This window comes from Plecotus auritus, assembly GCF_963455305.1.
Source record: "Plecotus auritus genome assembly, chromosome: 3".
NCBI classification, from domain to species: Eukaryota; Metazoa; Chordata; class Mammalia; order Chiroptera; family Vespertilionidae; genus Plecotus; species Plecotus auritus.
Window position 1 is genome coordinate 119,911,027 of NC_137772.1, and position 12,623 is coordinate 119,923,649.

General features: G+C 42.6%; 1 protein-coding gene across 7 annotated transcripts in view; it reads left to right on the forward strand.

Annotated features, from left to right (window-relative positions):
* The window catches only part of PARP4 (poly(ADP-ribose) polymerase family member 4), a 165,351-nt gene that overhangs the window by 89,025 nt on the left and 63,703 nt on the right, over positions 1 to 12,623 (forward strand). For all 7 annotated transcript variants that reach the window (XM_080662135.1, XM_080662138.1, XM_080662139.1 and 4 more), the window contains 3 exons: positions 8,695 to 8,859; positions 9,759 to 9,805; positions 9,966 to 10,044. In XM_080662135.1, the coding sequence (XP_080518261.1) occupies positions 8,695 to 8,859; positions 9,759 to 9,805; positions 9,966 to 10,044 (291 nt within the window). The remainder of the gene's footprint in view (positions 1 to 8,694; positions 8,860 to 9,758; positions 9,806 to 9,965; positions 10,045 to 12,623) is intronic.

Consider the following 12,623-nt stretch of genomic DNA (forward strand, 5'->3'; position numbering starts at 1 on the left):
TTTTTTTTTTTTTCCATTTGCCTGATAGATATTTTTCCATCCCTTCACTTTTAGTCTGTGTGAATCCCATGTTCTGAGGTGGGTCTCCTGTAGACAGCATATATATGGGTCATGTTTTCTTATCCATTCAGTCACTTGATGTCTTTTGATTGGAGCATTTAAGTTTAATGTTATTATTGAAAGGTACTTGTTTGTTGTCATTTCTGTACTTTATGCCTGTGTTCCTTCCTCCCTTTCTATTTCTTCTTGTTACAGCATTCCCTTTAGCATTTCTTGCATTGCTGGCTTGGTAGTGATAAACTCCCTTAGCCTTTTTTTGTATGGGAAGCTCCTTATTTCCCCTTCAATTTTGATTGATAGTCTTGCTGGATAGAGTATCCTTGGATTCAGACCTTTGCTTTGCATCACTTTGTATACCTCCTTCCATTCCCTTTTTGCTTGATGTGTTTCTGTTGAGAAATCATTTGATAATCTGATGGGGGATACTTTGTAGGTAACTCTCTGTCTCTCTCTTGCATCCTTTAAGATTCTCTCTTTATCGTTAACATTTGCCATTGTAATTATGACGTGTCTTGGTGTGGGTCTTTTGGGATTCATCTTGCTTGGGACTCTCTGTGCTTGTGTGATTTTTTTCTTTCCCATATCAGGGAAGTTTTCTGTCAGTATTTCTTCAAATATATTTTCTAATCCTTGCTTCTCTTCTTGTCCTTCTGGCAGCCTTATTATACCTATGTTACTTTGTTTTGTGTTGTCCCAAAGCTCCCTTAGGCTCTCCTCCTGCTTTTTAATTTTTTTCTTTTGTTGCTATTCAGATTGGGCTTGTTTCTCTACCTTATCTTCTAACTCACTAATTCGGTCCTCTGCTTCTTTTAGTCTACTGTTAAAACCGTCCATGGTGTTTTTGATTATAGCTATATTACTTTTGATTCCTTCCTGATTTTTGCATAGGTTGTTGATTTTCTCATCCATCCGGTGTATGAACTGTATGACCATTACTCTGAATTCTTTTTTTTGTCATGTTGCATGCTTCCATTTCACTTATTTCCTTTCTTGGTGATTCCTCTTTTTCTTTCCTTTGGGGATTGTTTCATTGTCTCTCCATTCTAACTATCACCAGAAGGTTCAAACGCCGAGTTGTGGAGGCCTGGGCCATGTGCAGTGGGAGCTTCACACCACCCTTGTGTCACTGAAGCACTTTGACACCAAGACTTGTGGCTGCAGTGGGTTGGTGGGAGCCACACTCACCCAGGATCAGAGTCACTGGCACTCAGTTCAGCCTCATGCACACACCTTGAATCAGAAACCCCACCTCCACTGTGCTGATAAAGAGATGCCCCTGGCATATGCCAAAAATCAGAGTCCCCTAACACATGCCAGGAGTCAGAGCCCCCCTGCCCCATGCCGAGAATCGAGTATCGTAGTCTCTGTTGCTTGGTGCAGCCTCGCACTGAGAATCAGGGTCCCTGTGTGCTCATGCACTGAGTATTGGAGTCACTGGCTCTTAGTGTATGTGCACTGGGAATCAGGGATCCCAAGCACACTTGTTGAGAACCAGAGTCAAGTCACTGGTGCTCAGTGCTGCCTCTCACACAGAGAAACAGGGTCCCTGGTCTGTTTGGGGGACTGGGTTGCACAGCCGCCCTGTGTTGGCAGGAGGTCCACTCCTGTGCTGCGAAAAAACAAACTTCCATGTGTGCTTGCCCAGAATCAAAGTCAGGTGGCACTGCCACCCTGTGTGGGCGTGGGGTCTGGTCACGACAGTGCACTCTGCAGGAAGCAGATTCCCAGTGTCCACGCACCCAGGCTCAAATTCGGGCAGCAGAGCCAGAGCTGCCCTGTGTGGGCGTGAGGTTTGGTCTCTTCAGGAAGCAGATTCCCAGTGTTTGCACACCCAGGTTCAAATTTGGGCAGCGGAGCCGGAGCCACCCTGTGTGGGCAGGATGCCTGCTTGTATGGGGCAGGACCAGTAGTTCCTATGGTGCTGCATCGAGCCTGTGGGGAGGGGGATGGGCTCTGTGACTCAGAAATCTGTGGCCAAGATGTCTGGATTGTTGGTGTTCGTGGGTCTGCAGTTGTGGTCACAGGTCTTTGTCCCTAGTGGCTGTAGGGTGCTTGTTTGCATCTGAAACCAGATTGGGTGGTGGTGAGGCTAGGATCCTAGTCTCAAGCAGTTCTGTTTTTTCAACATGGCGTGGTCTCTGTGCCTATGCTGGCCGCCCCCATAAGTACCTTTAAGGCTCATTACACATGGTCTCTATGGAAAGGATTGTCAGTGTTATGGAAGAGAACCCTAATAACCACAACATCACAGAAATCTGGAAGGATTACACCACTGAAAATGCATTGTTGTTATGGAAAAAGCCGTGAGAGCCATCAAGCCAGAAACAATAAATTCCTACTGGAAAAAACTGTGTCCATATGCTGTGTGGGACTTCACAGGATGTACAACAGAGCCATTCAAGGAATACATGGAAGATTCTGGGCATGGCAAAATAAGGTTGGTGGTGCCCAGCCAGGTGAACTCAGTTAGTTGCATGCTGTCCTGTGCACTGAAAGGTTGCCGGTTTGATTCCCGGTCAGGGCACATACCTGGGTTGCAGGTTTGATCCCCAGTCGGGGCATGTACAGAAGGCAGCCAGTAGATGTTTCTCTCTCATATTGATGTTTCTCTCTTTCCTTTCCTCTCTCTAAGAAGGGTTCCAATTATTTGTGAGTATTTTTTACTTCTTTTATGACATGAATCCTTCTATGATACAGGCACTGAAACTAAAGCAATAGTAGAAGAAGGATTAAAAAAAAAGTGGGTGGTGAAGGGTCTCAAGATATGGATCTGGAAGAGTTGAATAGCTAACAGACACCACACCAGAGGAATTAACAGAAGATCACTTGCTGGAGATGAGTGCTTCGGAACCAGAGCCAGATGATGAGGAAAAAGATGTAGAAGAAGCATTTCCAAAAAAAAAGTGAAATTAGACAGTCTGGCAGAAGGGTTTCAATTATTCATGAGTGCTTTTGACTTCTTTTATGACATAGATCCTTCTATGATATAGGCACTGAAACTAAAGCAACAGTAGAAGGATTGGTACTGTATGGAAACAATTTTAGTGAAATAAAAAAAACATTGACATAAACTTACAATATCAATAAATACTACATCGTACTATATTATATATTTTCTTATGATTTTCTTAACATTTGCTTTTCTATAGCTTACTTTATTGAAAGAATATAGTATATAATAGGTATAACATGCAAAATAACTGTTTATGTTATCACTAGGGGCCCAGTGCACAAATTCGTGCACCTTGAAAGGAACTGTGGGCCGCTAGGCTACAGTGGGCACAGGGGTGGATCTCAGCCCATCCTCTGCACCCCCGCCCGGCCCCTCCTGCCACGGCCCCCAGTCCCCTGTCTGCCAGCAGCCCCGCTCCTGCTGCTGCTCCCACATGTTGATGGCACTGGCCCCACTTGCACCCGCTGAAGGCGCGGAGCGATTGGGGCTGGGACCAGCAGCAGGTGTGAGCGGGGCCAGCACTGCCAGTGGGTACGAGCAGTATCTGTTGCCCAAATAGCCCCTCAAGAGCAGGGGGAGGTGAAGAAGCCCTCAGGGGCGGCAGCCGCTGCTCACGCCTGCTGATGGCACCGAGCAATTGGGACCAGCGCTGGGCAACAGTAGTGGGTGTGAGTGGCAGTTCTGGTGCCAGTTGTGGGTGCGAGCAGGGCCAGTGACAGCAGCAGGTGTGAGCGGCGGCTCTGCCACAGACACCAGGTGCGAGCGAGGCTGGAGCCAGCAGCAGGTGCAAGCGCCTAGCAGGACTATGGTGCCCAGGAGCAAAGAATTTTCAGTAACCACCAGAGGCTCGCCCTGATGACAGCAGCTGGTGCACCACCTTGGTCTGGTGCCCCTGCTCACCTGCTCCACCATCCTGCCTTGGCCAATTCCTGCCATGTTCCATGCACACCCCCTGGTGGTCAGCGCATGTCATAGCAACCGATTGTTCGGTTGTTTCACCGTTCGGTCTGTTTGCATATTAGGGTTTTATATATATAGATTATTAGTACAGTAGTTAAGTTCTGTGGATTTTTTTACTGCGTGTGAGTTCAGTGCCTCTAATGTCAACATTGTTTAAGGGTCAACTGTACCAGGTTACCGGTTAATAATGTGGATTTTGTAATCAAAGAAAACATGATAATTTCAAGAGAAACATCAAAAGTGCTTTATTCAAAGTAATGTCCATTGCTAGCTACACATTTCCCCATCTTTCAGGTAATTTGTAGATATCGTCTCAATAGAGCTTTTCTTGTTTTGAGGCAAACCATTCAGAGACCCAATTTTCCACTTCATATGTTTTGAAGTGCTGCTCAGAAGGTGCGTGTGCCATCATTTAGAACAAGTGGTAATCTGAAGGAGCAAGTTCTGGTGAATACAGCGGGTGGGTTAATACTTCCCAGGCAAGATCTTTTAACGTGTCTTTAACTTGTTTTGAAGTGTATGATGGTGCATCATCATGAAACAATTACTTTGCTTTGTCTTCTGGAACATTCTGGTCGTTTCATGATCAAAGCATGGTTCAGATTGATTATTTGTTGTCGGTAGCGATCAGTATTAACAGTTTCACCTGGTTTTAGAAGCTCATAATACACCACACCTTCCTGATCCCACCAAATGCAGAGCATTGTCTTCTTTCCGAAGCGATTTGGCCTTGCAGTTGATCTGGATCAACCCATGATTTTGTGCATTTGGGATTCTCAAAATAAATCCACTTTTCATTGCCAGTCACAATTCGATGCAAAAAAGACTCTTTTGTGCTGTTGAAGCAACATTTTACTGATGACTTTGCGGTTTCCATTTGTCTTTTGTTCAGTTGATGTGGCACCCATTTTCCTTCCTTTAAAATCTTTCCCATTGCTTATAAACAATCAGAAATTATTTGCTGAGCAACATTTAATCTTTCTGCTAGTTGTTTTTGAGTTTGACATGCATTTCATCCAATAATGCTTGTAATTGTTGGTCTTCAAACTTTTTCAGTTGACCTGAACGTTCTTTGTCTCTCACATAGAAATCATCACTTTTAAAGCGTTTAAACCAACATTCACAAGTATCTTGAAATGGAGCATGTTCATCCTAAGCTTCCCGAAGTATTCAGCAGCACTTTTCTTCAAAATAAAGTAATGAATTAAGACTTCCCACAAATGCTCTTTTTTTGGCACGAAATTCAACATTTTTAAAAAATATATTTTTATTGATTTCAGAGAGAAAGGGAGAGGGGAGAGAGATAGAAACATCAATGATGAGAGAGAATCATTGATTGGCTGCTTCCTGCATGCCTCCCATGGGGGATTGAGCCCGCAACTGGGGCATGTGCCCTTGACCAGAATTGACCCCGGGACCCTTCAGTCCTCAGGCTGATGCTCTATCCACCGAGCCAAACCAGCCAGGGCTCAACATTTTTAATCGTAAAAATATCTATGATGTTAACACCTTCAGCAAAATTGACATATGAAGTTTTGAAGCTTGTTGTCAATACAACAAAATAGCATACATATCAAATCGCATATATATCAACATATGTGTAACTCCATCTATTGAAAAAACTTCACATTATTAACTGGTACATCTAGTATATGTATTATTATGTGTTAAATCTATAATAATAAAAGGGTAACATGCTAATTAGACCAGACATCTTCTGGATGTCATTCTGGACGTCCTTCCTGACAAAGCCGGGGCCGGAGGGAAGCCAGCCCAGGTCCCGACTGACTGAAGGTGACCCGAGGGAAGCCAGCCTGGTTCCCTGGTGCCTGCCGGTGGCAAGAGGAGGAAAGCCCAGTCCCAGGTGCCAGAGGGAAGCCGGTGCCGGCAGCTGGGGGAAGGAAGGCCTACTCTTGCACGAATTTTCGTGCATCGGGCCTCTAGTGTGTTATATAAATACAGGGTGGGGCAAAAGTAGGTTTACAGTTGTGAGTACATGAAACAGTTTATTCATGTATTATTATTTATTGTTTTATTTTTATATAAACAACTGTAGATCTACTTCTGCCCCACTCTGGATATATTATTTATTTGTTAGTATATAATAAGTACAATAACAAATATATAATGTATACTTGTTATAAATATATTAGAGCAGTGGTTCTCAACCTCTTTAATGCTGCGACCCTTTAATACGGTTCCTCATGTTGTGGTGACCCCCAACCATAAAATTACTTTTGTTACTACTTCATAACTGTAATTTTGCTACTGTTATGAATCGTAATGTAAATATCTGTGTTTTCTGATGGTCTTAGGCGACCCTGCCAGCGGTTCTCAACCTGTGCGTAGCGACCCACAGGTTGAGAACTGCTGCTGTAGAGCCTAAGACCATCAGAAAACAGGGACATTTACATTACAATTCATTAACAGTAGCAAAATTACAGTTATGAAGTAGCAACAAAAATAATTTTATGGTTGGGGGTCACCACAACATGAAGAACTGTATTAAAGGGTTGCGGCATTAAAAAGGTTCAGAACCACTGTACTAGAGGCCCAGTGCACAAATTCGTGTATGGGTGGGATCTGGCTGGCCCAACCCCAATCCAGGCAGATTGGGACTGGGCCTGTTGGGAGGAGGAGATGGTGGGAGGTTGGCCAGCTAGTCCACCCTGATCGGGGCCTGATCAGGGTCACGCCGGCTGGGAGAAGGGGCCACGGATGATTGGCTGGTGGGCCCCGCCTCCAATTGGGGTTGGGAGGCTGATTGGGGGCGGTGCTGGCCATGGAGAGGGGCTGCGGGCGGTGGGCCAGCTGACCCTGCCCCCAAATGGGGTTGGGTGTGCTGATTGGGATCCAGCAGCCTGGGGAAGGAGCCATGGGTAGTTGGCCAGCCGGCCCTGCCCCTAATCAGGGTTGGGGGGCCAATCTGGGGTGGGGCCAAGCAGGGGGAGAGGCCGGCTGGCCCAATCTCCTATTGGGGTGGGGGGGCAATCAGGGATGGGGCCAGTGGGGGGAGGGGCTGCGGACTGATCAGTGTGGTGGGGGCCCATACGGGGTGGAGTCAGCTGGGGGGAGGGACTGCAGGAGGTTGGCCAGCCCCGCCCCCTATTGAGGTGGGGGGGTGGTCAGGGGCAGGGTTGGCCAGGGGGAGGGGCTGCGGGCCTATCATGGTGTGGTGGGCTGATGGGGGCAGGGCTGGCCAGTGGGAAGGGAGGGGACATTTAGCTGGCCCTGCTCCTGATCGGGGTGGAAGAGTCCGATCAGGGGCAGGCTGTCAGTGGGGAGGGGCCACAAGGTTGGCCAGCTGGCCCCACCCCCTGATCAGCTGGTTCACTGGCTACAGTGGGTGTCATAGCGACCGGTTGTTATGGTCATTATGGCCGTTATGGTCGCTGGTTTTTTATATGTATAGATAATATTATATGTGATATTGTATACAATATTATATGGACAATATAATATAGAAATATACATTATATATTATATATACAGTGTTTCCAAGTACCAGAAGGACATTATTTTATGTCTATATGATTTTATAGACTATTTAACTTGTTATAATGGAAGTGACACCTTCCACCCATTTATATCCTGTGCAGAAGCATTGCAACCTCACATGATTAAGTGTCAGTCTTTCAAATGAACCTCAGGCTTTTATACACTTCTTTTAATAGCAAATAATATGAATACTTTCAACAATAGAGTTTTTTTTTTAAAAAAAAGCAAACAGTATGGTGATTACTAGAGGAAAGGGGCAGGGGGTGGGTAGAAAAAGGTAAAAGAGGTCAAATATATGGTAACAGAAGGAGACTTGAGTTTGTGTGATAAACATACAATACAGTATTCAGATGATGTATTACAGAATTGTACACCTGAAACCTATGTAATCTATTAACCAATGTCACCCCAATGAATTTAATAAAACATTTTAAAAATGAGCACTATTAATTGTTTAATAATCATCTCTTCATTGTTTATCTCCAACCTGCAAGTAGGTATCCTTGATGCCAAAAGTAATAATCCATCCCTTAAATCTATCTATTAATGTTATACACTCCTCATCTAAACATGTTACATTTTCATGGCAACATGGTCAAGTAGAATGGAGGACATGGTTGGCAGGTTAAGAGGTTCTCTGTGTATCAGAAAAAAAAATACATCTAGCCATAAACAGTCATGAGGTTGTCTCTTTATGCAGTGATTATCAATATCCCATTGAAAGAAAGTGAAATACCTCTCTCTAAAAAATAAAGTTTTAAATTTACTATAGGGGAAAAGAATTATGTGAAGGCCAAACTCAGTGAAAACTGCTCTGGTTCTACAGCCACTGGTGGAACTGGGATTGGAGGCTGTGGAGCTCAGAGAAACCTCCATAGTTCTTTCAGGAAGGGCAGCGTGGAGGGGGTCCCTGCTCAGAGCCCTGCATGTGAGGCCTCTGGGGTGAAGAGGCCGCTGGGTGAAGTTCCCTAGTCCAGACAGGTCCTGCTGCCAAGGGGCCTTCTCTCTCTGTGCTCCTTTTAGATGTCACCCTGTTCCCACCACTGGGGAGTGGCTTTAAGAATCCCCTTTTGCACCACCAGTGCTTGGCTTGTAGGCTCTATTCTTGTTTTCTGAGGAAGAATCTGGCAGGTTGAAATTCCAGTAGTTCATGTAATATGGTTAACTAGCGTAGAGTGGATATGCATTTGAGTCACAAGCTAAGTAATATATTTCTGTCTCAGGATGTCTTTACTGTAAGTGTTGGAAACTTACCCCCCAAGGCTAAGGTTCTTATCAAAATAACCTACATCACGGAACTCAGCATCCAAGGTACTGTGGCCGTCTTCTTCATGCCCGCCACCGTCGCACCCTGGCAACAGGACAAAGCTTTGAAAGAAAACACCCAGGTTCGTGTGCTTAAGATAAGATTTAAAGAACCCTTTGTGTGTGTGTGTGTGTGTGTGTGTGTGTGTGTGTGTGTGTGTGTGTGATTTATGCACAAGGAAGAAAAAAATGCATATAATGCAAAGTATCCATAAAATGTTTGTAAAACAAAAAGAATAAAGACAAATATGCTTAATGGGGATATTTTTTTCTGTTTAGTCACTTTAACAAGTTTGTGTCTATGTTATACGTTAAGAATTCAGAGAAGCCCACAGAATACAAATAAGCCAAAGAGGAAAATATGTTTTTGTTTTTTTGGTTAATCCTCACCCAAGGATATTTTTCCATTGATTTTTAGGGAGAGTAGGAGAGGGAAAGACCGAGAGAAACATCGATGGTGAGAGAAACACATTGATTGGTTGCCTCCTGTAGAAGCCCTGACCAGGACCCTGGCCAGGGAGGAGACTACAACCAAGTATGTGCCCTTGACTTGGAATTGAACCCGGGATCCTTTGGTTCACAGGCCGACACTCTATCCACTGAGCCAAACCAGCTAGGACAAAGAAGAAAATTCAAATCATCCTTAATTCCATTGCCAGACATAGTAGCCCAAAGCTACTGGTTAACACTTTGGTTTTTATCTATTCAGACTTCCTATTCTGTATATATTTATAAATTGTGTGTATATGTACATGCGTGTTTGTGTGTATATATAGTTGAAAAGGTCATAAATTATCCTGATTATCAGTTACCTTTTAGAACTCACTGTCATTTCATGAACAAATGGTCAATGTCTCCCTATTGCAAAGTGAGACCAGGTCTCATTGCTGCTATAGGTTGTGGCCTTGGTGACATTACATTCAGTTGAGTCTTACTGTAAAACTTGATACTTATACATATGTGTGTGTGGTTTTTTTAACAGGATACAGTAGAGAAGATTTGTATAAAGGAAATAGGAACACAGCAAAGGTTAGTATCTAAAATATAAAACCTGACAATTAATCATACAATGGGCATTAGTTTTTTTATGGCTTAAATTTCCATTTAAAATTATGTAAAACAAACACAGGTAGCTGTTTAACATTAAGATATTATTAGACTAAGACAACTTTCTCTTTGTTTTTGGTAGCTTCTCTCTGAGTATGTCTATTGAGATGCCATATGTGATTGAATTCATTTCTAGTGATACACATGAACTGAAAAAAAAGGTTAGTAAATCTTTGCTTTATTTCTTAAGAGCTCTTATTTTGACATTAATTTTATGTTATAAAAGAAGACATGCACAAGGTCTAAAAAGTGAAATACTAAAGACAGCTTCTTACAAGCAGCAGCAGTCCCAAGACAGTGAACTACTTTCATATTTTAGCTCTTTCCTGGTGGCCTCCAAAGTTTTAAATAAAAATTTTTTTGCTGCTTGTTCTTGATTCATCTGTTTCAGAAAAACATTTTTTTACTTCTTGTTATGGTATATGAAAATTTAAGTCCCTTACCTCTGCATTCCCCTCACTCCCCAATGTTTCTCTCCCCTTCATTCCAAAAGTTATATTACAATTTTTGGTTAAATCAAATCAATGTTTACATTATTATGACTGTTAAATGATGTTCACTATTGAACCAAGAAATGTATTGTGATTATAAGTATATTCTTTTGTTTTTACCTCTTTATATAGTGTTTCCTGGGGAAAATTGTGTTTTTCATTTGCTTAGACATCTAGGACAATTCTTCACATATGCTAACACATAGATTAAAACTCCTCTTGAATGCTTCAGAGAATCCATTAATTTATGTCCCCTCTAACAGATGTCCTGCCTCTTCTCTTCACTCCACCCAGCTTGGCTACTGTGGGACAGCTGTTATCAGAGAGCCTCCCTTGACTCTTTGTTTTTGTAGGGGTTTTATCTTTATCCTCTTTCTTGTTTTGTTCTCTCCATTTGGCAGAGCACAACCTCATTTCCTTCCTGAGTAAGAAGGATGGGCAGCAGCTTTTTTCTTTCTCTCCTTCTCCCTTCCTCTCTGACATCAATAAAAATAAATATTTTTTTTAAAAAAGAGAAGGATGGGCAGCAATGTCGCAAGATATCCTTATTCCGTGTGCTGCTATTGGTGAGGTGCTTAATCCTGGTTGAAAATCATCTTCTCTTAGGATATTGAAAACATTGTCTTCTAGCTTCTAACGTTACTTTTGAAAAGTTAAATGATATTTATATCTCCCATTCTTTGCCTGTAGTCTGTTATGTTTTGCTTTTTTTTTTTTTTAATTTTGCAAGAATTTCAGATTTTTTTTATCTCTGGTATTCTGAAATTCCACAATAATGTGATATTCATTCACTGTGTGTAACTCATGGACTTGAGTTCTGGAAAATTTTATTATAGTTTTGAAAAGTAAGTTGGTCCTCTCTCTTTCATCATTCTGCAATACCTTTCAGTCAGATGTCCCCTGAATTGAGACCCTTATTTTCTTATGTTTTATCTCATATTGACCATTTTATTGTCTTTTTGGTTTTTTTCTGGGTGATTTTTCTAAATTCTAAATTCAACTGAAATGTTTATTTTAGTTCTCATATATCTTTGTTTGTAGGAGCTCTTCTGTATTTATTTCTCTTTTATAGAATTTTTTGTGTTTTACAGATGCATTATCATCTCTCTCATCTCTCTGAAAGCATTTATAACGTTTTTCCCTTCTATTTTCTGTGTTGTGTCTCCTTTCTTTTAGTTCCTTCTGGCTTTTTGTTTGTTTGGTCTACATATGTCAGGTTAGAGCAGGGGTGGGGAACCTTTTTCCTGCCAAGGGCCATTTGGATGTTTATAACATCATTTGCAGACCGTATAAAATTGTCAACTTAAAAATGAGCCTGCTATATTTGGTCAAACATTTCATTAACTCACCCCTAATACTTTGGCAGGGCCAGACCAAATAATTTCAAGGGCCTTATACGGCCCACAGGCTGGACATTCCCCACCCCTGGGTTAGAGGCTTTTCCTCAAATGTCTGGATGACTTGTCTGTGTTCATCTTTAATTTAGACATGAGAAAGCCAGTTAGATGCTCTGAGGTGAGTGGAGTGAGTGTACCAAAGGCCTGCATCAAAGGCCACTGGCAGCTGTTTAGTGGTGAGTATTGTGGTGGTGTTTTAGCCATTTCTGTGGTTATTCAGAACACCTCTAGGATATTTATAAAGTATGACAGAGAGGGCAACTAAGGGTCCTATGTTTTGGGATGCTGCCTCTCAGTTCAGTGCCATTTGCAGCCCTATATTCCTATGCTCCATTATGTCTAGGATACCCAAGTCTGGATTCCATTTGGTTGAATTAGTCTGAGTAATAAATCTCTAATTTTCTTTAGTGAGAGAATAGGGTGCTATTTCTTGGTGCCAGCTACTTGATTTCTTAGGGTAGGGAGAGGGCCTGAAGGTTCAACAGTTTAGTACATAGCGCAGTGGTTCTCAACCTTCCTAATGCCGTGACCCTTTAATACAGTTCCTCATGTTGTGGTGACCCCCAACCATAAAATTATTTTCGTTGCTACTTCATAACTATAATTTTGCTACTGTTATGAATTGTAATGTAAATGTCTGTGTTTTCCGATGGTCTTAGGTGACCCTGCTAGCCTAAGACCACAGCAACAAAAGAGGGCAGGCTCCATAGCACAAACAACACTTTTCAAGCCTCTCCCTGCCTCATGTCTGCTGATACCCCATTGGCCAAAGCAAGTCACATGGCAAACTCTAGACTCCAGGGCTGAGGAAGAGATGCCACCTTCTGACAGGAGGAGCTACAAATCACATTG